The following is a 24,357-nucleotide window of genomic DNA, read 5'->3' on the forward strand; positions in this document are numbered from 1 at the left end:
GGCAACATCCCAAACCAGAAGCCTCCAAAAAAACCCCTGTACCTTCTTAAAGGCAATGAGAAACTGGCAACACTTCCTTAAACTTTCAAACTAATGCTCCAAACGCACAGCCAGCAGTCCAAGAACACAAGGGAGTAAACTGGAATGCGGGATGGCAGAGTCCTGGAGCTTCACTGTAAACAGCGGGGTGTAAGAATGCCGAGCAAATATTCAAATTGACTCACTTACTGAGTCTGGAGGCTGGGATGTAATGCCCAAGGAAGCCTAATGGTAGGAGGAAGAACTGCAGAGGACACTGCTATTTCTGTGGTGATAGCAAGTCATTTTAATGCTGTGCTTGTATTAAAAGGTATAAAATTGCTTTGGCCTTCTGTCTGAAGCTTAGTAGACCATCATGTCTTGAGTGAACACTGACAATTAGCTGAGGCCTTTCCCAGTTATGAGGTCTAGAGCATAGAAAATCATGGGGCTGAGCAGGCCAGACTGAGAAGAACTTTCCAAGGCAAGCTGAACAAGGGTGTGTCAACTTCACACACATTCAAGTAGCATTTAATAACTTTTATCAAATTGGCTTTAAATTCTATATTGTAATACAGAAGTGAGGGTGAGTGGGAGAGAACAATATAATGAAGTCAAACCCAAGTCAGATGGAACAGGTTAAACATGAAGGTGAATTCAGAGTACTTTCCCTCAAACTCCACTCATACCCCTGCTGCTGTTCCTGAGTATGACCTGAGTTCAGGGCTGCAGCTTCTTCACAGCAGCTACAGAACAAGGTCTACCTAGAAAAAAAAAAAAAGAGGTCGTGCCCTAGTGCATCTGTAGCACTGGAAATGACTATCTTATGGAGCCATTAGATTAGGAAGATAGGCGTAGAGCTGGAGAGAAGTGTTCAGTTTGAACTTCCCTGAACACTCCCCCTGAAGGAAGACCCACAGTGGGTCTCCTTTCCTTTCAGCCTTCCTATAAAGACCCCTGGGGCCACAGAAGGCCCAAATCTAGGCAGATGTAGTACTACTCTGTGCTAGACAGTAATCTGGAGAGGTCCCTGGTTGGAGCATCAGAGAAGACACAAGGTATAATTTTCCTGGCCAACATCTGCTTCTGGGCAGAAAGAAAATGAGCAGGCATATCTCCAGCTCTGATTAGAATCTTCTGAGAACCCCTTGGTTGAGGCTGGGGGAACAAACCTGGCCCTTGAACTCTTTTTCAGACAAGTACAAAATGTCAAAATCAGGATCCCAACCCCTAGGATAAAAACCACAGGTGACACAAAAGCAGATACGGAGAAATATTTCAAGATTAAAAATAAATCATTGGCTGTGAAGGTATAAACAGTGTTCCCATGAACTAAACCCCAAACCCCAAATCTGTAGATTAAGAAAAATCCACACTTACTAAATCAAATCAAAAATTATATGCAGGTTTCAGGCAACACATGTGTTTGAGTTGAGACCCCAAGTTTGCTCTCTTCAACATATGAGGTCTGATTTTTCAGCCATAGAATGAGATCTCTTTCACTTGAGTCCAATATCAAATACTAAAACGTTAAAAGAATAAAATAGTAGAGCAAGTTCCTTATTACAGGAGAGTCCATGGGGCTGCTGATCAGATTTTGTTGATAGACAAGGTGCTTCAACACCAAGTGACGAGGTCCAAATGTGTGAGGGAGTAGAGGGAGAGAAAGCAAAAGAGAATTGTGTTCAGTTTATGCTGATGGACTAGCAGCTTGGGAGCTGGTATCTGTGAGGTTCTAACTGCCCAAATGCAAACCTAACAGTAGCCTCCTGCCACTGGGCCAGACACTGAAGTTTTGGTACTGGTCCTCTCTGCACATGATGTCAACATTCACATTGAGAACATTTTCCCTATGCTGCAACGGAACAGCAAATACCTCCCAGGTGGAACCTGGACACCCAAGGCAGCAGCAGTAATAAATATCTTGCATATATGTTGAATTCAGTCCTCAAACAAAACCTTACATCTTAGTAAAGCCATCAGAAAGTACTAACAAAAATGGTATACTTTTTTTCCTACAACAATGTTTAATCTCCATGCCGAGAATGTCCCATTTGACTTTTTTCCCTCTGCCCCTTAAAATTAGGTGACAAAGTGGAAATTTAGTCATGAAAATAAAAAGACATATATCAAATATACAGCATTCTGGTGTCACAGAACAGACAGAACTGTTCTAGACACTGTGGGGAAAAGATGGGCACTGAAGAAGTAAAAATTCTATTTAGTGATCACTCACACTTGAACAATGCATTCGTCATTGAAGGAGGGTGAAGTGCAGGGGGCAGGGGAGAGTGGCAGAGTTGTAATTCTCTGTAGTGAGGGTTGGGAATATATACTCATGGATGGGAAATCTTAAGTAGCTATGTTTATTATGACTTTTTCCAGCAATTTTGCAAGAGGCAGAAGTGTGACACTGAACTGAGTGAGACGAGCGAGTGGGTGGGTTGGCAAGGAGCCCTTCTCCTGACGCAGGCTGCCGGTTTGTCAAGGAATGGCTGGTTCCACCGCTGGGCCGTGTTTACTCTTTCGCTTCAAGGAAAAGCGTTTCTTGAGGGAACAGCTTTACCTCCAATAATGACTTATTTGGGTCCAGTTGAGTTACCTAAAATGAAGAACACATATTCAAAAGACTGAAACAAGCACTATTTTCTCTACATGGCATTCATTTTATCTATGCACATTGATTCTGAAACTATGCACTGGCATGAAGAGTCTCGCAGAATCTACTGGATCTTCAAAATAACCTGCAAGGCAGGTGTTGTTATTCTCATTTAATCAGTGAGGAAACCAGAGCTCAGGAAGATCAAATCTCGTAGTTTAGTTTGGTGAAGGTACCTCACCTCCTGCACAGCTCAGCCTGGCCAGCAGAACAGGGGACCTGAGGAAAGGTGCCGGTTAGTGACTGACTGGCATTCCTAGAGACCTCTGCTTGGTTAACCCCTAATAGAGGGAAGGGATTTTTCTGCTTGGCACAACTACAGCTAAGCCTTCAGGGCTGACCTTCCTGTTAAAACTACATTAAAAACTGTAGAATGGCCATTCCACCATGCCCAACGATGAATATCTCCCCTGGTTAGGTGAGGCAAATCATATCCTTGTTAATGGCACATTTAGTTTGAAAAAAAAAAAAAAAAGAGTCAATGTCGTAATACAACTTTGTATTTTAAGAATTTAAAAAATCACAATTTTGTAATATGAACTATTGAAAGTCAACCTAGACAAAATCTTGGCTCAATGGGATACATTAATCATATAGGGATCCTAAATTAGGTTTATGCCCTTTTAGACAAGGGGCAGAGATGGGACATGCAGATTTTCTGAATCTGTGAGTGTGAGAAGAAACAAAACTTTCCTGTTTATCAAAAGAGGTCAGGAATGTTTAAAAGTTGAGCAATATTGGTTTAGTGGAAAGGACATAGGCTTTGGAATTAGAAAGACTCTAGTTTAAATTACAGCTGCATTGGCTATCAGCTTTGTGGCTTTGGAGTTAGTATCAACCTTACAGGACTGCTGTGAGAATTAAATGAGAAAAAATATATACTTAACAAAGTGTCTTGCCCAGAACAGGTGTTCCATAATGGCTGCTGTGTGTGAGAGCAACTGTAAAGATGATGGACACACAGATAAATGAGCAGCTCCAAGTGTGTGTGATGGGAGGGCAAGCAATCTCTAGTCAGGCCTGAAGCTGCGGCTCTGCTGCTCTGGGCCTGACTGCAGCACCGGAGGCAGGCAATCTTATCTTCTACTTAACTCAAGATGCTCCTAATAAGATGGTTCTGGTGTCTTCTTTCATGGAGACGTGGGGGATACCAGGAAGGGGAGGCCCTGGGGGCCAAGGCCAAGTATCAAAGGCATGCTGGCAAGGAGAAGGGGGTGAAAACTATCTTCAGCTGTATCTAGATGAAAACCTGAGCATATTACTCAGGAGGGTCATTAAAAAGGCACATCTACCTCTGGAATCCTTTCTGCTTATAAGGAAGGATTTGCTCAGAGCAAAGCACACTACATTTGTATCTCTTGGGTTGTGGGCAGATGGACAGGCAAGGAGTGGGAAGGGCCTAGCCTGCTGTCTATCTTCCAATGCACTGAGGGGCAAGCTGCTGGCAAATGTTTACCCACTTCCCCAATTAACGTACAACACTGCACTGGCTTCTGTCAACAAACAGCTACACTGCCTCTGCTTCTCACTCGTTGGCATTTTCTGCCCAGCTGCTTCTGATATTGTTCTTAATTAACATGCCAGAGCTCTTCCAGCATCTTCTACTTTGTTATTTGTGGCTTGTAAATATAATGTTTGCTGGGAGAAACGATCATTGTAATAGTGTGCTAGGAAGCAAAAGAGGCAGGAAGGCTGAAGTATCAGGACTGAGTTGCACCATGCTGGGGTTGTCATATGCAAGGTTAGAGATTCATAAACCACATCTAGTTTTCACATGAGAAAGTTGTGTCCAGGAAAGTTAAGTAACTTTCCTCAGTCACTTTGAGTGGGAGAGCTGGAATTTGAGAAGGAAGAAACGAATTTCTCGAACGCCTACTATATCAGACAACATATCCACACAACAACTGGGCAAGGCAGCAGAGATGATCAAATTGAAGCGTAAAGTGGTTGCCACTTGTTTATAACCATATCTGTGTATTCAGCACAGTGGTTAAGAAGAGTGAAGTAAACCCAGAGTCAAATCCTAGCTTTGTCACTACCTACCAATGTGACCTTAAAGAAATTATATAACCTGAGAGACAATTTCCTCAACTGTAAAATGGGAATCATAGTTTCTCCTTTATAAGTTGTTGTAATAGTTAGATGGAATAATGTTGGTGCAGCCTCTGGTACAGCATCTAAGCCGGTATGCTTAGTAGGTTGTAGCCATAACTGACTGGGTAGGGGCCCTGATCTTTCTAACTTCGAGGCTGCAGCTCTTTCACCGAAACCTCCTGGAACCCTGATCTATGCCAGGATACCAGGCTATCTTTCTTGTTTCTTCCCCAATGCCTAGCAAGAGTGCCCCCCTTTTTCTGATCAGATAATGCCTCCATCTCTGGAGACCCCTGGCTACAGCTTCAGTGCGGCTGTGTCACCATTGGACTGCTTCGAAGCAAACATGGCTGTGCTGATTGCTCCCTCTGGTGCCCTAAAAATAAAATCAAGCATTTTTTTTTCTTTGAAGGTCATTTTAGGTAAGAATTTCAAAGTGAGCAAGGACAATCTCTATTTCCATTCTTATTTGCCTGGCTTGGACAAACCGGTTAAAGAAAACCATGGGGAATACAGGACATCATATTTCTCCTCAGCAAGATGGTGGCCACACTGTGAAACCATCCTGCAGTGCTCTGTGCCCTGTTCAAGAAGGACATGGAGCATGCCAGGAGGGACCTCTTGCTTAGGAAGGAGCCTAAAAACTATGTTTTCTGAGATACAGCTAAAGAATGGGCGATATCTCCCTGGAGAGAGGGCACTGAGAAGAGATGGTGGTGCTGCTGCTACATGGGTAGAGAGGGGGCTGTGCTAGCCCTCTTTGAATATCCAAAGGGCTTATAAGCAGAAGACAGTGCAGATGTGTTCTGTTCAGATCTGGTGAGTACAGCTAGGAGTGGTGAAATAAAATCAAAGGGAAGCAGAACCCAGCTAGTCAGAAACAACTTTTTACAGACAGATGGCAGCTGCTAATGTGGCTACTACTGCTTCTCTTATCTTTCTACCTCCTCTCTCTGTTCTGTGTTTTCTTGTTCTTCAGTCATCATCATAGCAGCAACTATCCTTTATCGAGTACCTATTATGTAGCTGGGAACCATGCTAAGTACTTTACATACTTTTAATGTAGTACCTTAACTAGTTCTCACAACAGGTCAGTGAAATAGGTATAATTATTTCCATTTTACACATGAAGATACTGTAGGTTATCTTGCCCAAGGCTGCAGACAGAATAAGGTTTCATACTCAGGTCTGAATCTAAAGCTGATGACATGAATGATTCTGACTAACATGTCAATAGGCTGTCTTGCAGAAATTGAGGGGTAGGGAGGGTGGGGTGAGTGAACTCTCCGCTGTTCCCAGAATCACTCAAATAGGGGCTTACTTGCAGATGATGATTATAATAGCTAATGTTTATTAGCATTTACTTTGTGCCAGGTATATGCCAAGCACTTTACTTTTATAAAATATAAAAGGTAGGTTATCTGAGGTAAGGAAAATTATTTTTAATTTACTTTATTTCAGTGGTTTTTGGGAGCAGGTGGTTTTTGGTTATATGGGTAAGTTCTTCGGTGATAATTTCTAAGACTTCGGTGTACCTGTCACCCAGGGACTATACATTGTACCCAATGTATAGTGTTTTATTCCTTACCACCACCCCACAACCTTGCCCGAGTCCCCAAAATCCATTATACCATTTTTATGCCTTTGTTTTGAGGAAGGGACAATTATTTTCCCCATTAAGCCAAAATGCCAGTGGAGAAATTGAGCCCTGGAGGACATAAGTAACTTGCCCAAGGTCTCAGAGCTATTAAGGGCAGAGCCAGACTGTGAATGAAGGCAGTTGAGATTTGGAACCCACTACATTATATTGTCAGAGGTATTGCTGAGAGTAGGATCCACACAGAGAAAGAAGTTGGATGAGATGATCCTGAAGTTGTTTCTAACCAAGCTTCTGGGATATAAAATCTTCACTTTAAGAATGGCAATAAGTCAAGAGTCAGGAAAGAAGTCCTGAAATGTTTATAAAATACGAATACAAAAACCCAATCTGAGCTTGTGTTGTGCCATTTACTTGGGACTTTACTGAATTATTGACTCTCTAAATCAACAAAGAAGCCCACCCTTTGGGACTCCTTGGGGGAGGAGGGTCATTCTCAGATAAGAGGTATCGCCTGACTTTGTCTATAGTTAGAAAAGGAAAGTCAACCATCTTGACATTTTCTTCACTGTATTTAGAAAACCTAAATGGATATATTTTCTCATTAGCTTAATAATTTAGCAAACTGGCTTTGTGAAACATGTTTATATAACAAAAATGGGACAGGTGTTCTTTGCTAAACAGAGCTATTCCTTTCTAGATCAATTTTCTTAGCAGATTGAAATTTCATATACTGTTTCTATGACTTCCCGGGGCTTCGGCTCCTTTTCTAAAAATCCTAACATTGCTGTTGAGAAAAATGTGAATCCATGTGACAGATTCTTATCCTAGGCCACACTGGGAATCCTGGAATGTTAGGGAGGGAAAGCTCCTTAAATGCCAAATTGCCCAACCCCTTCATTTCACAGAAGGGCAATCTGAGGCTTAGAGAGGTCAAGTGACTTAGCCGAGGTCACACGGTTGAATAGGAGCAGATGCAGCACTCTACCCCTAGAGTTTCTGACTTCTGTTTTGGGGCTCTTACTAGTCACATCACTCTGCCTCTCACTTTTTAGTACCTGAGCATAAATATAATACTACAGGATGAGTATCAATAATATAAAAATCCAAAATGTTTCAAAATCCAAAACTTTTTGAGTGCTGACATCATGTTCAAAACAAATGCTCTTTGGAACATTTCAGATTTTGGATGTTCTGATTTGGGATGCTCAACCAGTACGTAAATATTCCAAACTCTGAAAAAATCCAAAATCCAAAACATTTCTGGTCCCATGCACTTCAGATAAGGGATACTCAACCTGTACCACTACTAGGCTGGAAGTTACCTGAGGGCAGGAGCTGAGTAATACTAAAAAGAATAGCAGCAGCAATACTTGTATAGCACTTCACAGTTTGTAAGATATTTACACAAACAACTCATAATCGTGTGAGGAAGTTAGATCTTTCACATTTAATTTTGATGAGGTAATACTTTTATTTTGAAATTGAATACAATAAAGGATCTGGAATTAATATGTTACTTTTAGAAAAAAATGCTAGGCTGGATTCTTTTTCTTCTTTTTTTTAATGTTCCTAATGCATTTTAACAGTTTATGGGGGAAATGCATTGCAGTAGTATTTGAAAATCAGCTCCACTCTGTAGATTAAGAAACAAGACCCAGAGGCTGGATTTGTCTATGATCACACACGTTAAGTGAAAGAATATTATTTAATGGCCCCTAAAATCTCAAATAGCTCAGAGCACTAAGCAAATACTTAAAAATTAGGTTTTGATGTAACACGATACAAGGGTCACAGCCCTTTTTTTCTCAAGGTCTGTTTGATCTTGATTAAAAGATAAGAAAATCGACTAGTCAGGGCATAAATCAATTTTAAAATACATTTCCCATCTGTAACATAAAGCCACAACAAAGATTATTCTTAAAGAGATGCTTCTTTAATGCCAAGTTATTTGAACATAAAATGAATGTGCTACTAAACTTCCTTCTGAAGACCGCATACCTAATATTATTTTACAGTTCTCAAAACACTTTCACATATATCACTTAAACCTTAAAGCTATCCTAATATTGGATTCATTTGTCCTCAATTTTACAGATGAAAACACCAAAGCTCAAATAGGGACATTTCCTATGCACAGTCATACAACTAGAAATTGGCAGAGCTCAGATTTGAACACAGGTCCTCTCCTTTCAAATACTAAAGCCCTTTGTACTCTGAGGCATATTTATGGGCTGCATATGTAAGTCCCCAGATTATAGTGAAGCTGACCATATTTGCTTTTGATTTTGTTAAAAATTAGCATTTATTTTGAACTTGGGGGAACAACTTTTTTTGTTGAGATGGAGTCTCGCTCTGTCACCAAGCTGGAGTGCAGTGGCGCGATCACGGCTCCCTGTAACCTCTGCCTCCCGGGTTCAAACAATTCTCTGCTTCAGCCTCTTGAGAGCTGGGACTACAGGCACATACCACCATGCCCAGCTAAGTTTTTTATTTTTAGTAGAGATGGTGTTTCACCATATTGGCCAGGATGGTCTCGATCTCTTGACCTTGTGATCCACCCACCTTGGTCTCCCAAAGTGCTGGGATTAGAGGCGTGACCCACCACTCCCATCCTAACTAATCTTTTTGGTACAATATGAGTAACCTATTCTATTAGTTACTCTATTAGGAAAACATGCTATTAAATATCAGAAGCTTAATAAGTAATTACTATCATCATCACTATACAAAGTTACTATGGCTGGGTACAGTGGCTCATGCCTATAATCCCAGCACTTTGGGAGGCTGAGGCAGGCAGATCACTTGAGGTCAGGAGTTTGAGACCAGCATGGCCACCATGGTGAAACACCATCTCTACTAAAGGTACAAAAATTAGCTGCACATGGTGGCGCATGCCTGTAGTCCCAGCTACTCAGAAGGCGGAGGCAAGAGAATTGCTTGAACCTTGAGACAGAGGTTGCAGTGAGCTGAGATCGTACCACTGTATTCCAGCCTGGGTGACAGAGCAAGACTCCGTCCCTCTCGTCCCCATCCCCCACCCCCCACCAAAAAAAAGCAAGCTACCATTCATCTGGTATTTTCTAAGTGCTAGGCACTATGCTAGTTGTTCTATATATCAGCTAATTAAATGGTCACAATGATTCGATGAAATAAGTACTCCTATTATTTCTATTTTACAGATGAATTCTCTGAGGTCAAAAATGGTTCAGAGACTTGCTCAAGATTACATAGCTAGGCAAGAGAAGGCCAGAATTGCACCCTGGTTTGTGAGCTTCCGGCCTACATCCAATGCATTACCCTTCACTGCCTCTCAACTTCTGACCTACTTCTAAACAGGGGACAGTTAATATGACTAACTGGCTTTCCCTTGGGCATAAAAAAAAAACTACACTCTGCAGCTCATGGCTCATGTCCCTAATGGGCTTTGTTATTCCACAAGAGGAACTCAAGTTGTCTTTTGTTACTGTCAACTTAGTCCTAATAGCTACTCATCTATTTTCTTTACACACCTTTTGATGAGCTAGGAATCCCTAAAGAAAGCAGTTACACCCACAAAGTATCAGAGGGGGAACTTAGGGGAATTGCTGGGCATATGCTGAGTCAGGGTATAAAAAAGCTTTGGTAACGATAAAGTCCTTTGCAAACATAGGGATTGCTATTAATAATAATAATAATTATTATTATTATAAACAACTAGGAGAACAACGCCAGTTGTAGCTCTTAGCAATTTCTTCTCTACCTTTGCTGCAGGTGGTAACACACCCCAAAATGAAATTTCCCATCTGGAAGGGTCCCACTATGAGACTACTCTATGGTTTATCTCAGCTTCCCATGCAGTTGCTAGGCCAGTCTGTCTCCCTGGACCACAGGAAAGAAGTGGCACTGGGGTGAGGGTCTCCAGGAAACAGTGACAGATGCTCCTCTCTTCATTACTGAACTGTGACAGATCAATTGGGGTGCTAGAGAGTGAGGCTGGTGGGTTTCTGTGGCTGCAAAGAATAGGTGTCGAGGACATTTTCTTTCTTGATGACTTTTTTAAGGTGGCAAAGAGAATGAAAGAAAAATTAAAGGAAGAACAAAGGGAGAGAAGATTAAAGTAATACAGGAATAGAAATTGTGTCTTGTAGGCTGCCCTGTTTGTTCTTTGTTTTATTACATTATAATAATGGTAACAAGAGCTAACATTTATTGGGAGCTTACTAGGTGCTAACTGTACTAAGTGCTTTATAAGCACTACTGCAATTCTATGAGGGAGGTGTATTAACTCCACTTTAAAAATAAAGACAAGAAGCTCAGAGACATTATATAACCTGCCCAAGACTGCACAGGCAGGAAGGGGCAGAGCAAGGATTTAAAACTAGATCTGACTTCAAAGTCTGTGTTCTTAGCTACCACGCTAGATTATTTTAGTATTGTAGTTATGTACTAGACTATTTATTCTAAGTCCCTTGCTTGGGAGGACTGTACCCTTCACGTAGCTGAAGCGCCTATCTCCCCAATAACAGAGGGTATTATTACCTTAGGCATTTGGGCAAATTTTACTCGTTCAGATATTACAGAGCTAGTAATTGTTAGCGCTGGATGGGTCTTTAGAAGTCATCTCTGTAGCATATGGGGACAGAAAAGCCCAGTGAGTGGAAAGACCTTGCCCAAATTTATTCAGTATTCATGGCAACTCTGTATTCTTCATTCCTAGCCCGTGCCTTTAGATGGACTGTTTAGTGAAGACACCAACTCTAAGGTATTATAATGTTAAAATGGCCTCAAATTTGGCACACTGTCAGGGACACCCTGGACACCACACAAGAAATGTAACCTTCTCCCTGTATTGGTATCCCTAATAGTGGCTTTGGTCACCATACTATTAAATGACAATATAAGTGGGGAAGGCCCAGAGGGAATTCTAATAAGAATGGAATGGGGAGGAAAAAGCCTTCTTAGTCTAAAAACAGGAGATAATCCGAGTCTTCAGAATGAGAATAAAGAGCATAAAATGAATATACAAAAAATGAGAACAGGCACATTTCCCCATCCTGGAAAGTCCTGGAATCTGGAAAACCCAATTTCAAGTAAATAAAAGGAAGTCCTGCTTTACAGAACAATTTGCAAGCTCATTGTCCCTGAAAGCATAATCTGGATACAGGCAAATTTATGAGTGAAGATTCTGTAGTGTGGCAAGACAAACTTAACGCAGATCAGCCCCAGCAGTGTGGCCAGCTTACAGGTATGTGAAGACACTGATTCTTCTCAACCCTTGGGACAGCCAGGATCCTCAGAGCTGGGTTGCTTCTGCCTCTGAGCAGCCTAGTATAGCTCCCCAAGTGAGGCACACAAACACCCTTTTCAATGTGTGTGGTGACTTGTAAAAGGCTGGGAATCACTGAGTCAGGGGACATGCCTCACTTTCAGAGGCCAATACCATGGAAGCAGCCAGGTCCTTGTATAAAAGGTTGGTCCACAACACTAACCACTGTGTTTGGAACAAGACATTAAGAGACAATCGAAAGGGGAGACACTTGTTTTCTGGTTAGGTTTAAAACCGTTAGCTCAGCTTAAAAGCCTTCTGAGAGATCCTGATTGTTAGCCTCGGAGTTTCACTACTAGACATGGATTAAGTGTTAATTAGAGAGGCAATAAAAAAAAAAAAAAAGCACTGGTGGCTTTTAAATTCTAGCACTGCATGTGTGCTCTTGAGTAAGTCATTTAACCTCTTACCATGATATAAGATCCAAAATCTGTAAGTAGGTGACAACATCACCCAGCACCACACCGTCTCTTAATAGACCATGTCCCTCTGGGTCTATCTCCTTCACACTTCCACTCGTGAGAGAGTTAAGCAAAATGTCTGATCCTGTCCTGCTCCTTCTTAAAGTTCTTAAATGATTCCTTGCCAAAACAGGATAGTCCCCTTTTGTTTTGGCCTCATTTTCCCAGTTTGTCCACGGGTAGTGTTTCAGAGAGGGCTCCCAGCAGGCCTTCAATGAAAGACATGGCTGGAAAGACAGTTTGGACATAGATCATTAAGAGCTCAAATATCTTACTAGGTATCATTTAAACTTCTGAAAAAAAATCTTTTCTCCTTGGCTTCAGAGAGATCTGGAGTGGTAGGCTAGATGTGCTCCTCAGGCCGAGTGGGCTAGGGAGAAAGTGAGCATTTTGAATGAATTTTAATATCCAAGCAGGGCCATGTGAGCTGGTGTGTGCATTGCTCTGCACGCAAACACCACTTAAGAGCTGGAGCTTTGAACAGGAGTTAAAAGAGTTTAGTCCCTAACGACATACAAAAGACTTGCCGGTGTGATTTATTCTGATGTATTTACTTATCCAATTACCAAAACAGCAGGAGATCATTAAATTTTCTAGTTACCAGATGCAGCACGTTCAATATCTTAAATGTTACCAAGGCTCTCTCTGAGCTATTTTGATAGTACATTTCATCTACCCAAAAGCTTATAAAACTGGAAGGCAAGAATCATGAACAGAGCAGGTGTTTTCTTTGAAGGCTGGTCCAGCAAGCAGCCTGTACAATACCAAACCTATACCAAAAATTCCCAAACTCCTGGGCTTAAGCAAAATTACCATGATGAGAAAGAAAAGTATTTAGGAAGAGAGGATGCTAAGAAAGTGGTACTTGAAGGAAGCTGGAGATACGCATTTTACCTGGCCAGCCTTTTCTGCATGTTTATTCCCTATCAGTTTAGTTGCCACAAACGGTCAGGGGCTCAGAGTGGGTGAGGAGAGTCAGGGAACTGCAAACCTGCCTCCTGACCTTCGCATGCTGCTCTGATTACCTATGTGCTCTAGGACAAGACATTTTTCATCCTGAGTTTCCTTGTCTGTTAAACAAGGATGTTGATATCTGGTGTACCACCGTATGGACCTGCTATGGGCATCATCACAGCTTGTCATATTAACAACATTTTAGAAGTGGAAAATATTTTCTCTCAAAAAATACATCAAGTAAGTGAAATCTGGGTCTAAATTTTCGAACGGGTGGTAGTGGCTTGGCCCCAGTGTTCCTTACTATGCTGATCTCTAAATGTTATCCTCTCATAGACCCTATGCTCCAGACAATTAGAGCAGTTTGCTATTCCTCAAATATGTCTTGTGCGTTTCCTCCCTGAACCTTTGCCATGTTGTTTCCTCCACCTAGACTGTCCTCTCTCTCCAGTTCTACCTGTCCTGTCCCAACCTATATATCCTTCAAGGCTCAGCTCAGATGCTACTTTCTCCATAAAACCAGGCCTGAGTGACAGAGCCTAAATTAATCTGTTTCTCCTATTCCTGTAACAGAATTAATCATAGCTGGCATCATTCATTAGGCCATAGGCTCATGGAACACAGTGACCATATATGTTCATTGTGGTATCTCCCTCATATGCCTATCCTATTGTCCTGCATGTGGTCAATCCATGTTTACTGAACTAATACCTTTATTTCACCTTAGGATTCTTAGCCAAGGCAGTTGCCAAGGTCTGCTGGCTGACTCAAGTTCAGTGTTTAAAGTGGAATGCAGGTACTAGCAATGCCAACTCTGTCTTTTGATAAAACAGCATTCTTACACTTTGACCAGGCAAGAGATCCTAGAGGATCAAGGGATCAGCTACAGTTGCTGATAGCTCAAGGGATCAGCTCAGTTGCACACTGAGTTATCTGTTGTGCTTTTGGATTATTTGTTTATGAGTCTGTCTCTCCAGCCAGGTTGAATTCTGAGGACACATAAGAGATTTTATTGGCTCTCTATCCCCAGGTCCTAGCATACTGCTGGAAACAGTAAGTTCACTACATCTTTGCTGAAAGACTGACCTACTGAATGACTGAATGGAAACTCGCCACTCCTCCCTCAGACCTCTTCCCCCAGGCTCATTCCTACAGCAGGCAGACTCCACTGGTGATACCATCAGCAGGACATCCCAGCAGGTCCCTTGGCTCTGGAAGCTCTCTGGCCTTAGCTTCTGTCAGTTCTGCTGCACAGACACAGGGACTGACAATAAGTCCTCATCAGTTGCCCTTTCAGAAGGGACAGACTTTTCCTTGTCTATTTAAACTGCTGTTGGAATTGGCTAATTAGAAGGATTTAAAAAATCTTAATATTCTAAACAGAGAAAACTGGTTCTGAATTATTAAGCAACATTTTCAATGCATTTGAATAACCTTAAGTGACTCAGCTGCCACCCGATCCTAAGCTCTAGCTCAGATAAATAAATGTGAAATATTGTCAAAGCCTTGGCTTATAGGAGCTTCCAGCTACAGTAAATAAAAGCTTAAGTCCCCACAAACTGCCTGTAACAGAGACATTGTCATATAAAAGGAAAGAAGATGATCTTAAATAAAGCCAGTAGGACCAGGAAGCCAATGGTTTTGTTCTAGTTTTCAGAAGAGAGTTGTCAATGGCGCATGTATTATCAACATCCAGGTCATTTAATCATAGAATCACATAATATCAGAGCTGAAAGAAAATTAAGAAAACATTTAATGTCTTCATATTTTAGATAAAGAAAAAAAAGACCCAGAAACATAGGTACTTTGCTTGATTTCACATAGCAAGTGGCTAGAAAAATTTAAATTTTGCACCAGCTTAGTTCCCATCCCACTGAACTACATTCTTCTCACTTTTTTTTTCTTTTTCTTTTTTTTTTTTAATTAAAACAATTTTGGAGGCCAGGTGCAGTGGCTCATGCCTGTAATCCCAGCACTTGGTAGGCTGAGGTGGGTGGATCACTTGAAGTCAGGAGCTTGAGACCAGCCTGGCGAACATGGTAAAACCCCCACTCTACTAAAAATACAAAAATTAGCCAGGCAGTATATGGCATGCACCTGTAATCCCAGCTACTCGGGAGGCTGATGTAGGAAATAGCTTGAGTCTTGGCGGTGTAGGCTGAAGTGAGCTGAGATTGCACCACTGCACTCCAGTCTGGGTGACAGAGTGAGACCCTGTTTCAAAAAAAAATTTTTTTTTAAGAGATGAGATTTCGCTATATTGCCTAGGCTAGAGTGCAGTGACCTATTCAGGCTCAATTATAGTGCACTACAGCTTGGAACTCCTGGCTCAAGTTATCCTCCTGCCTCAGCCTCCTGAGTAGCAGGGACTGAAGAATGCACCACCCACATCCTTCTAAGAGTGTCTTGCTGGAGATGTCAAAATGAGAGGATAACAACTGGCTACAAAAACACATCTGAAAATTTTTATCAGATGGGTCACTTCTGGTGCTTGAGTTCTAGAAACTCCATGTTTCTGCCATGCCCCCTCCTCCAAACCTGGGAGTTTTACTTCCAAGACCACGTAAGAAAGGAGTAAGGGGACGGTGAGAAAGAAACCAGGAATGTCACTATAATGTGGCCCCCCTCACTTGCCTGTCCTCAAGCCATGAAGATATAATGAATTTCTGACTGAGATGGAAAATATAAAACCAACCAACCAACCAAACAAAAACAGTGGATGCATGAATAGCTGGGAACATTTTATTTCTTCTCATTTATTTACTAAACAAGTATTTCCTGAGTGTTTACTACATGTAAGAAACCATGCTAGGTACTGGATTATAATAGTAAACAAGAGACTATTTCTGCTGTAAGGAGTATACAGTCTAGGGCAGAATGCTGACACGAAAAGAATTTAGAACACTGAAATTCAGAAAAGTAAAAGGCCACAATGGGAAAAAAGGCACCAGGAAAGTACAAGGAAGGCAAATGCCTGACTCAGTCCTAGGGTGTCAATTAGTTCCACATTTCTCTTTCCTCCTTGTCTCAAACTTCATGCCTACAATTCTTTTTTGTTTGTTTAAAAAACGTATATCTTACCTTCACTTTGTGACTCTGTAAACTTGAATCAGCCATTTCTGCTTTTGGTTTTCCTAAGCTTTGGGCAAATTACCTTCCACCTCTGCATCCCAGTTATTTCATCTAGAAAATAGGACTTTTTCTAGTTTTCACAGTAAAGAATGCATGCATGAGGAAGGTTCACACAAGGTCTTACATAAAGCCAATTAGAGGAAGGAAAGTGAAAAAAACTAGAAACAGCAAAAGAATCTTCAGGTTTGGGATTAAGCCAAACCTGAAGATTCGTATTTTGACATTAAACCTGAATCCTTGAGGCCCTGGTTCTGGACGAAGAGCAGGATGTGGTTTTGGTGAAGCAGGCTGGGGCTGGGTCTATAGTTGGCACTGTGGTGAGGTCCTGGGGAATTCTGCATGTTGATGCATGTGCTAATGCACTCTAGAACTCCAGCAATGGCTTTGAAAATTACAAAAATGTCTAGAAAAGGTTAATCTGCACCATATACATTTGCAGGTGATTGTGTTTACAATGGTGTCACTATACAGACTTTAAGTGAGCAAAGTGTGTCTGCAAAAGCACCTAGAATACTGGGTACAGGACTAATGATTTTTCATTTATGGCTAGATAGAATTGGATTTAATTGTATGTACAGCCTTCAAAAGTTTATTTAATTTCTTGGTCAGGTGTGGTGGCCTGTAATCCCACCACTTTGGGAGGCTGAGGCAGGCAGACTGCTTGAGGTCAGGAATTTGAGACTAGCTTGGACAATGTGGTAAAACCCCATCTCTACAAAAAATGCAAAAATTATGCGGACATGGTGGTGTGCACTTGCAGTACCAGCTACTGGGGAGGCTGAGATTGCTGCAATTGCACCACTATACTCCAGCCTGGGTGACCAGGTTACCGAGTGAGATCCTGTCTTAAAAAAAAAGAAAGAAAAAAAAAAAAAAGAAAAGAAAAGAAAAAGAGTTTATTTGATTTCTGATACAACAATTTTGAATGGTATAGTGATTATGATCACCTTATAACATTAAATTCTAGGGAAGAGTAAATAATTTTGAAAAGGTTATCAGCCGTGTGCAGTGGCTTATGCCTATAATCCCAGCACTTTGGAAGGCCAAGGCGCGTGGGTCACCTGAGGTCAGGAGTTCGAGACCAGCCTGGACAACATGGAGAAACCCTGTCTCTACAAAAAATACAAACTTAGCTGGGCATGGTGGCGCATGCCTGTAATCCCAGCTACTTGGGAGGCTGAGGCAGAAGTATTGCTTGAACCTGGGAGGAAAATGTTGCAGTGAGCTGAGACTGAGCCATTGCACTCCAGCCTGGGCAACAAGGGTGAAACTGTTTCTCAAATAATAATAATAATAACAATTTTGAAAAGGTTTAAGCATATCAATATACATTAACAGTAATAGTCACTGCATTTTATGTTCGGCATAGTATGGTGAAAGGACCTGGGTTTTGAGAATCAAGTACTGATATTGACACTTACTGGGCAATACTGAGCAATTTAAACTTTCTGAGCTTCTGTGTTCTTATCTGTAAAATGGAGACAATATCTGTCTTTCAGGGAACTAATACCTAACATACAATAGACACAAAAAATAAATGGCTATATTCATTGCCATTGTTCCCCACCATTCCAAGACCTTTGTGAATAAGTCGGAAAGTGGTAAAGGCAGATATTTTAAGGCTCTGAATTCCACTCAGCTAGACTGAAATGGCTGTAATAACCTCAAACACATTTAAAAAATTCTTTTGTGAACTCCTTTGATCTCGTCAGAAGCATAGAGAGATTGGTTTTCACAAATAATACCACTGGTTCCCTCAATATCTCTGTGGGTTAGCAATGCTTTCCTCTTTTTGCCATCAATTTCATCACAATAGCTTAGAAATGCTAAGCATTTACTATGCTAGTGCTTTATGCAGATCACTTCATTTCATTTTTACAACAGTCCTATAAATTAGGTACTATCATTATCCTTACCCTACAGATGAGGAAACTGAGCTACCCAGAGGCTAAGTAATTTACCCAAGATCAAACACCTAGGAAATTGTAAAGATGAGATTTAGTCTGGGACTCCAGAACTCAGTCTCCCTCACCCTGCCTTTTTTTTTTTTTTTTGAGACAGGGTCTTGCTCTGCCACCCAGGCTGGAATGCAGTGGCACCATCATGGCTGACTACAGCCTTGACCTTCCAAGCTCAAGTGATCCTCCTGTTTCAGCCTCCCAAGTAGGTGGCACTATAGGTATGTGCTACCACACCTAAGTTTTCCGATTTTTAGTAGAGATGATGTCTTGCTACGTTGCTCAGGCTGGTCTTAAACTCTTGAGCTCAAGTAATCCTTCCACCTTGGCCTTCCAAAGTGCTGGGATTACAGGTGTGAGCCACCATGCCTGGCCCAGAATTCAGTTTTTAAACTATTATCCAATATAGTGTCTCTATGGCTTATCTACAGGTCTGCTCCAGTCACTGCCAGGGGCATTTTCTGGTTTTGAGCCATCCTCAGGTTAATTCTGTATTCTCTGCTAGAAAGCACCACTCAGACTTTTTTCCTGGCCACTCAGACTCAACAAACCCCAAAGTGAACCTGCCTGTCCATCTATCTTCCTTGATTTTTGCCTATGGTACTATACCATCTTTTTAGTCGTTCAGGCTGGGGACCTCTAAGTCACCTCTGAAAACTCCTTCTTCCTATCCTCCCCCAACCTTGACATAGCCAGACAATCATTAAATTCCATTGATTCTTCCTTCTTCCTGATTCTGCTGCCTACTCTTCATCCCAAATTGCTGCCATCTTAGTACTGTCTCCCACAGCCTGTTTACTTTTCTACCGCAATAGTCCTATCTGGCCTCCTTTTCCCAGGCTTTCACTACTTTAATCCTTCCTAATCAGAATAATCAACAGTGTTGAGACAGTGGGGAAAAGGCAGAAATACAGAATAAAAAGATCTAGGTGAAGCTATTGTTCTGCAACTTAGCTATGTCAATTTGTATAAGCCACTAGGCAGCTCTAAGTTTAAATCCTTCATCTTTAATATAGGGCCTAATACCTACCAACAAACTAGCATTAGAAATGGTTTTATGAGGGCAGGAATTCTGTCCTCTGTTAGTGGACATACAGTAGTAAAAAATTCTGTGGAGCGCTATACATAGAATATACTCATTCTTCTATGTATAGTTTTTCATAGAATTATTCACTACCATATCCCCAATGCCTTGTGCATAACAGGTGCTCAAAAATATCTGTTGGGTTAATGCATAGAAAACTCTTCCCTATTTTTTCATCTCTTATTTATATTTCCTTTTATACCTGACTTCATAGCCTAAATTCGTATCACAGAAAACTGTGCAATTCCCTAAACATATCATGCTGGTTTATATTCCTATGGTTTGGTTCACATTTCTTCTGCTTGGCAAATGCCCATTCCTTTCTTTTTTCTAAATGTCTTTTTTTGCAGTATATTTAGTGTCATGTTTTTCACATTTGTGTGCTTTTGTTAGTGATTTTGCTGTTTAAAATGGTCCACAATCACAGTGCTGAAGTGCTGTCTGGTGTTCCTAAGTGAAGGAGGGCTGTGATATGCCTCATGGAAAAAAACATGTGTGTTAGATAAGCTTCATTCAGGTATGAGTCTTAGGACTGTTAGCTATCAACTCAATGTTGAATCAACAGTATATATTAATATGTCTTTATATATGTATGTATGTGTATATGTGTACGTATAGGGGTGTATATGTGTGTGTGTGTATATATATACATATATGTGTATATATATATATATTTTATATATATATATATACTGTATACAAACTGTAGACTCAACCTCCCAGGCTCAAGTGATCCTCCCACCTCACTCCCAAGTATCTGGGACCAAAGGATGCACCACCATGCCCAGTTAACTTTTTTTTTTTTTTTTTTCTTTAAGTAGAGAAAGGGTCTCACTATGTTGCCCAGGCTGGTTTAGAATTCCTGGGCTCTAGCCATCCTCCTGTCTTGGCCTCCCAAAGTGCTGGGATTACTGGCATGAGCCACAGTACCTGGCCTAAGTAAAGTATCTCTAAACAGAAACACAAATAACATACATAACAAAGTTATGTACTTAGTGGTTGGTGAAAATATGACCAGAGGCTCACAAGAACTTAACCCTGTATTTCCCCTAGAAACAGTGGTTGAGTATTCACTAATTCAGTGTTTGTGGCAACATTATACCACATAACTACTGTGAGTAATGGGAATCAACCATATTTCCCAGTTCTAAAACTAACAGCTCCCCACAGCCTATAGAATAATATTCTAATTTCTTAACCTCAGGTGTATTATTATAGTATACACTGCTGATAGAAGACTTTTTGTTCAGCCAAATCTATGTATTTTTCATGTTGTATCTAGCTTGGCAGTATGTGCCACAAGCCTGCCAGGGTGATCTTCTCCTGTCGCATCTGTCCTGCCGGACTTGGTTGGCCTTTACAGAAAAGACCATCTTGTAATTATCATCACACTCTTCAAAGTGTATACCTGTCATCCATTCATCTATCTATTCATCTACCTACCCACAACTCAGTGAGCCTCTACTCTGCTAGGCTCTTGTAGGTCCTGTGCCAGAAACTAGTGGTACGAAGGCAAATAAGACAGTATAGCTGCTGCCCTAAATGAGCTTATATAGAGCAATTTCTGGAGGGATGAGGTAAATATCTTTATGAGGAAATATGCCTGTCTCTCCTACTAGGAAAAACCATAAACTAATTCAGGAATATTTTCAGTTATTAAAGAAATCTTCTGGTTTGGTCAAACAGAAGACAGATGTTAAACTCTAGATATTTCTACTTGAACTTCACTCTCAACCTTTTGTTATTAGGCATGTAAGGCACATTGTCTGATATCTTTACTTGAAAACTGGTAGTTTCCAAACAGTTAATATTTGACAAAGATTCTTTGTCTTCTTGAAACCAAAACATTGAGAGAGAGAGAGAGAGAGAGAGTGAGAGAGAGAGAGAGAGAGAGAGAGAGGAAGGAAGGAAGGAATGGGGTTGGGAGAAAAATAATTAGCATTACCATTACACCAGCTACACTATTAGATTCTTACCCTGTGTTAAATCTATCTATCTATCTATCTATCTATCTATCTATCTATCTATCTATCTATCTATCTATCTATAGAGAGAGAGCTTCGGAGGTTGTGCTTGCTTTTTCCCTGGGCTTTGCCCATGTACCTTTTCTCCTTGCTGATTTTATTTTATATCCTTTTGCTCTAAGAATTCATATGCTGAGTCCTGTGAATCTTCCTAGGAAATCATATATATAGGAATGAAACATTTCATATCGATTCTTTAACGCTCACTACAAGCCTTTGAAATAGGTAATGCTACTTCTATTTCACCAAAAAATTAAGTAACCTAAGATCACTCCGTGAAGAGTTGATCCATTTGACTGCACAACCTGCATGTGTTCTTGTTTCAGTCTACAATGCCTACGAAATGTGACTGAGGAGAGGTAGTGTTAAATACATCATCCTTATAGTATTGACCTATATTTGTTTATAGTAACAAGCAAGAAAAATAAATAACAACTCTTCCCTTTTTTAAGGAGCCAATTTGAAGAAAGTATTCTCCCTAGGCAGTGAGGGAAAGTGGCTGCAGGCTCAAGGACAACTGTAGGGGTTTGGAGCAGACCATTATAGAATGTGGGGCAAGTTTGCATTGAATATGTTGATACTCTACAAACTAGGTGAGGGCTGCCTCTAGGGACTGTGCTTTCCTCATGATGTTTTGAAAATCTCCTTTGAAAATACAGGCTGAGGGCGTCGGGCGTGGTGGCTCATGCCTGTAATCCCAGCACTTTGGGAGGCAGAGGCGGGTGGATCACAAGGTCAAGAGATCGAGACCATCCTGGTCAACATGGTGAAACCCCGTCTCCACTAAAAATACAAAACATTAGCTGGGCATGGTGGCGCGTGCCTGTAATCCCAGCTACTCAGGAGGCTGAGGCAGGAGAATTGCCTGAACCCAGGAGGCGGAGGTTGCGGTGAGCCGAGATCGCGCCATTGCACTCCAGCCTGAGTAACAAGAGTGAAACTCTGTCTCAAAAACAAAAACAAAACAAACAAACAAACAAACAAAAAAAACCAGGTTGATTGGTGCTTGTTAGGATTCTTCTGAGATTACTTTTATACCCTTTGTTACAAGGACTAAGTTATGTTCCAAGTGAAGGTGGGAGGCAAAGTCAAATGTTAAAAGTTTCCCTGTTTACAGAGGTCCCCTCACATATCTAGCAGTAAACCCCAGAAGTGAATCTGACATATGAATATCTTAAAAAACAAAATTATATGTTCAGAGAAGCATTAACACAGCAGGACTGCTAGTGTTTGAAAGTCCTGCTTACAAGGTTGGCCTTTGGTTGGCATCTAGAAAGTTGGGTTTGAGAAGGGTTACCATTATTCCTAGAACTGATGAGTAGCTCATTGTGCCTAAACTGTGCAAATAATATAGTTTACGAGAATGCTTGCTTTCCTTCTGGGAGTTTGGCATTTTGGTGTATGTCTGGCAGAGTGTACCTATGTGGTCAACCCCCAATAAAAACTCGAGACACCGAGTCCCTATACGCTTCCTTGGTTGGCAACATTTCATAAGGGCTGTCTCAAATCATTGCTGGGGGGAATGAAGCACATCCTCTGAATCTACTGAGAGAGGACCCTTGGAAGGCTGTGCCTGGTTTCCTCTGGGCTTTGCCCATGTACCCTTTCTCTTTGATAATTTTACTTTGTATCCTTTTGCTGTAATAACTCATAACCACAAGTGTGATTATATGCTGAGTCCTGTGAGTCTTCCTAGGAAATCACTGAACTTAGAAATAGTCTTGGGGACCCCCAACACATATGAAAATGTTTTCTGCTTAAAATAAAGAGCACAGACTTTGGAGGTTAGTGTCCCAGTTATCAGTTACTATGTGTGTGGTATGGAAACATCACTTAACATCTCTTAGCCCCAGTTGTCTTACCTGTAAAATATGACCACTATCTATGCTTTAGGGTTGTATGAAGATTAAATGAGAGAATACTTTCTGAAATGTCTGCACAAGGTCTGGCATGGAACACAATATTAATAATTATTAATTCCTCTGTCTAACTAAAAGCTGGAAAATGCTGTAAGAACTGAAGAGGTCACAAAGAAAACTTTCACATTGGAGATCCACCACCTCTTGGAAGGCTCAGGACAAACTGTTCTTAAAACTAAGCAGAAAACTGTACCAACAAAAGTCACTGAAAACTTCTCAGATGTTTGGTCACATTTCCATGCAACCCTAGCTGAGATGATTTTGCTTTGTGGAAAAAGTAGTGTGGAGAAAAGGAGAGAGAATATGCTTCCTTAGAGGAAAGTAGGAGGGAAAGTGAGATGGTGTGTGTCATCCTATACGCCAGGTGTAGGTATAGTTGGTGAGCTGTGCTATTCTTTCCCAGTGCAAGGTTTATACATCTTAAAGCCTCACATGTCTTGAGTGAACCATGTGCCATGTCTGTGCCCTCACATTACCTCACTTAATTATTTTTAACTTCTTATTTTTTTATAGAGAAGGGGTCTCTCTATGTTGCCCAGGCTGGTCTTGAACACCTGGGCCCAAACAATCCTCCTATCTTGGCCTCCCAAAGAGTTGAGATTATAGGCATGAGCCACTGCACCTGGCCTTCACTTAATTCTTATAACCAGCCCATAGGTGGTTATTATTATCTGCCTTTTACAGGTGAAAGAACCGGTTTGGACTGGATATATGGCTTGCCCCAGGCCCCCCCGATAGTTGGTTCTTTATGTTATATCATCATGCTGTCTCCCTGTCATGATTGCCAAGGCTCAGAACCCATTTTTACTGCATTTTACTAAGGGGATGACAATAAATAGTGGACTTTCTTCCATTGAAGAGTCTATTATAATGCAATTGGCAAAGTGCAGGTCACTGTCATATTAAGAATAAAGAATGTGTCTAAAAACTTATTTTTTAAAAGGCTAGAGATAGGTCAAAAGCAGTGACTTTTGGGACACAGATTAAAGAAGCTTACCCATTATCAACTCAAATGGCATGGCCCTCTGCCAGTTACCAAGTATTTTCATTATCACTTTTGATCTTATCATCACAATTTATCTGTGAGGACACATGACATTATCCTCACTTAAAAGATGAAGTAGCTGAAATACAGAAAAGAGAAATGAT

General features: G+C 41.0%; 1 protein-coding gene across 1 annotated transcript in view; it reads right to left on the bottom strand.

Moving 5' to 3' along the window:
* Positions 1-2,025: 2,025 nt before the first annotated feature.
* FAF1 (Fas associated factor 1) overlaps positions 2,026-24,357 on the bottom strand; it is a 534,743-nt gene continuing 512,411 nt past the window's right edge. Inside the window, exon 19 of the mRNA XM_003921572.4 lies at positions 2,026-2,620. Coding sequence (XP_003921621.1) covers positions 2,537-2,620 — 84 coding nt within the window. The 3' untranslated portion in view covers positions 2,026-2,536. The remainder of the gene's footprint in view (positions 2,621-24,357) is intronic.

The sequence above is a fragment of the Saimiri boliviensis genome, chromosome 11 (assembly GCF_048565385.1).
Source record: "Saimiri boliviensis isolate mSaiBol1 chromosome 11, mSaiBol1.pri, whole genome shotgun sequence".
Taxonomy (NCBI): Eukaryota; Metazoa; Chordata; class Mammalia; order Primates; family Cebidae; genus Saimiri; species Saimiri boliviensis.